The 2865-nt window shown below is 38.9% G+C and overlaps 1 protein-coding gene across 1 annotated transcript; it reads left to right on the plus strand.

The window, feature by feature from the left end:
• The first annotated feature begins 212 nt into the window (after positions 1–212).
• LOC143556212 (uncharacterized) lies at positions 213–2228 on the plus strand. Its single transcript, XM_077045599.1, has 2 exons — positions 213–315; positions 1390–2228. The coding sequence occupies exons 1-2, from the start codon at positions 244–246 to the stop codon at positions 2191–2193; spliced, it is 876 nt and encodes a 291-aa protein (XP_076901714.1). The 5' UTR covers positions 213–243; the 3' UTR covers positions 2194–2228.
• The last annotated feature ends 637 nt before the right edge of the window (positions 2229–2865 follow it).

A 2865-nucleotide genomic window follows, 5' to 3' on the forward strand; every position in this document is an offset into this window, starting at 1 on the left:
TTTAAGTTCTTTATCAATCCGATCTAAAGTAGCTCAAATTAGTTCACTCTCCTACTAAGTTTAATAAATCAATAAGGACTCGAAAACAATAAAAACAATACCACAGGGCCCATAAATGCAGTGTTTATTACACTTCAAGGGCTAAATCCAACACATTTTATTATTAATTAAATGTAAACACCCACTTCTTTCAGTTTGAAGACTCAAAACTCAAAAATCAAAGCTTTTACTTGCTGTGAACAAATGGCGAATTCTGGTCAAAACAATGAACTTGCTTCCATGGATCTTCCTGCACCCGAAGGATGGAAGAAAACGGTTCTTATTCTCTCTACATTTCATCTTAAACTGAATAATATTAATAATAATGATATGGGTTGTGTTAGTTGTTAGCTTTTGGGGTTAATTGGTTGTTAATTATGTGAATTGAGGTTAGATTTGTGGTTTAATTGGGTTGAATTTGGTTTTCTTGGGTGAATTTTGGTTCGTTTTGTGGGTTTTGAAAATTAGGGTTTTTTTGATGAATTTGGGGGTTTTGAGTTAGGGGTTTTTAAGGTGTTTGGTTGATTGTTGGATTACATTGTGGCTTAATTTTGGGATTAGGGTTTTTAAGTTTAGTTATGTGATAACGGAATGCGTGAAACACGCGTAATGGATGCTGGTTACTCGTGTGGAGCGTTGGGTTAAGCGTGTTTCCCGGCTCCGGTACGTGTAACTGGCACCAGAATCCGTGTAACCAACGCCTGAACGCTCGTAACCGGTGTCGGGAACCAGAAGTAAAGCTGAAACGGACAGTAATTTCAAAAGAAAATTTTTTTAAACAGACCCGTTTTGACCCAAAGTCCGTATTGGTCTGACCCCTTTCACCCTGAACCCATCCTGCCCCGAACAAAAATAATCCTTTTTTGAATCTACATGTTCTGACCTGAGCCCTTTCGACCCGAACCCGCCCCGCCCAAACCAAAACAACCCTTTTTTGAATTGGCTCGACCTGACCTCCCTAACTCGTTCTGAGCGTGACCTGAACGTGCCCGAACCGACGCGTTTTCCAGTCCTAGTAGGTTGGATACTTTCTTCCACACTTTCAGTTTGTTAATCTTTGATTTGTTTCAATATGAACTTTGGTCTGATTGATCATATCTAGGGTTAAAGATCGGTAAAGTTAAGATCTTGGTGATAGATTTATAGTTTTTGTTTCATTTTATTGTATGAATTGAATTCTAGGTATAATTTTTAGTTTTTGTTTTCTCAGTTTAACCAGTTAGCATATGAAAAGTAACATGATTTGAAACAAAACGAATTTTACTTAACATATAATGTGACGGTAGTGTCAAGTATGTTGACATTTTTGTTAAATACCTAAAATACTCTTATGTTGGATTCTGTATATAGTGTTTGCTAAAGAAAGGAGGGACGCCTAAGAAGAACGAGACTGTGTTCACTGCACCAACAGGGGAAGAGATAACGAACAAGAAGCAGTTAGAACAGTATCTGAAATCACACCCTGGTGGGCCCAAGATCTCAGAGTTTGACTGGGGAAGTGGCGAGACTCCAAGGAGGTCAACAAGGATCAGTGAGAAGTCAAAGTCAACTCCACCTCCAGCTGAACCCGAGCCGGTCAAGAAACGGTCTAGAAAGTCAACATCTGGAAAGAAAGACAAGAAAGAGAAGGAAGATGTTGAAATGCAGGAGGCTGAGAAAGATGATGAGAAGGCAAAAGAAGAGGTCGGTGAAAAGACTGAAATACCAGAAATACCCCTGGCGGAGGAAGGAGCTAAGTCCGAAAAGGAGGTTGAAGAAGCACCGGTCAATGAGGTCAAAGACGAGTCGAAAAAAGAGGTTGATGAAGAAACATGTGAAATCCCAAAAATACCCTCCGAGGAAGCAGCTAAGTCCGTTACTGCGGCGACTGAGGAAACAATTGAAATACCAAAAATACCCTCACCAGAGAAAGTAGCTGACCCTGTAACTGAAGAAGTCAACAAACAAGAGTCAAAAGGCGAGGAGGCTAACGAAGAAGTGCTTGAAAACCCGATGACGCCCCCACCGGCTGAAGTAATTACCAAGCCTGCCATTGAGGAAACTGTCCCGGTAACAAAACCAGAAGCAGCAGGAGAGAGTGCAGCGGAGAACGGGTGTCCAGCGGTGGAAGTCAACGAGGTCAAACCTTCGTGGGAGGAGATAAAGATAGAGTAAGTGGTTATGAATGATGATCTTTTTTACTGATGGAACATGTCTGTAATCTGTTACTTTGTAATCTGTCATAGAATTAGGAATCGTGAAAACCTTATCTTTAGGAACATTAAAGGGACATATTTGACATTTGCTGTTATAAATCCACCATGAAACCGGACCTTTTGAATGTCTTCTTGTGGTCTTTGTTGTAATTCTTGCATAACTGTTTGCTCTATGCAAGATTTCACACACTATTTCTCTTCACTGTGCGGTGAAGGTAATTGGCTGCCATTTTCACAAAGTTTTTTAAAATTTTGTTGAGGATTTTTAGGTGAATTTGCTTAAAAATTGGAACTATTGGATTTTATTAATCCGAACTATAATCTATTGGCAGGTAATAATCAATTGTTAGCGTTCGGTCAGTGACACTCATAACTTTATTTTCATTTCCAAGTGTAATCTTAATAGCGCAATTATCATACGTTTATACTTAATTTACACTCAATAACAAAAGTGAAAGTCAGAAAAGTCATGGCTCAATTTTCCAAACAAATAGTTATAAAAGTAAATTATATGTTATATATGCTGTTACTAGCTTTTGAACCATGTGTTACACGGGATTTGTCAATAACCGAAGCTTAAGTTAACTTTTTTGTTGTTTTTTAGCCACTCGTGTATCACACGGGCTCTACT

The sequence above is a fragment of the Bidens hawaiensis genome, unplaced genomic scaffold (genome assembly GCF_021521415.1).
Source record: "Bidens hawaiensis isolate Kalapana, Puna unplaced genomic scaffold, B.hawaiensis_p1.1 tig00018484_1, whole genome shotgun sequence".
NCBI classification, from domain to species: Eukaryota; Viridiplantae; Streptophyta; class Magnoliopsida; order Asterales; family Asteraceae; genus Bidens; species Bidens hawaiensis.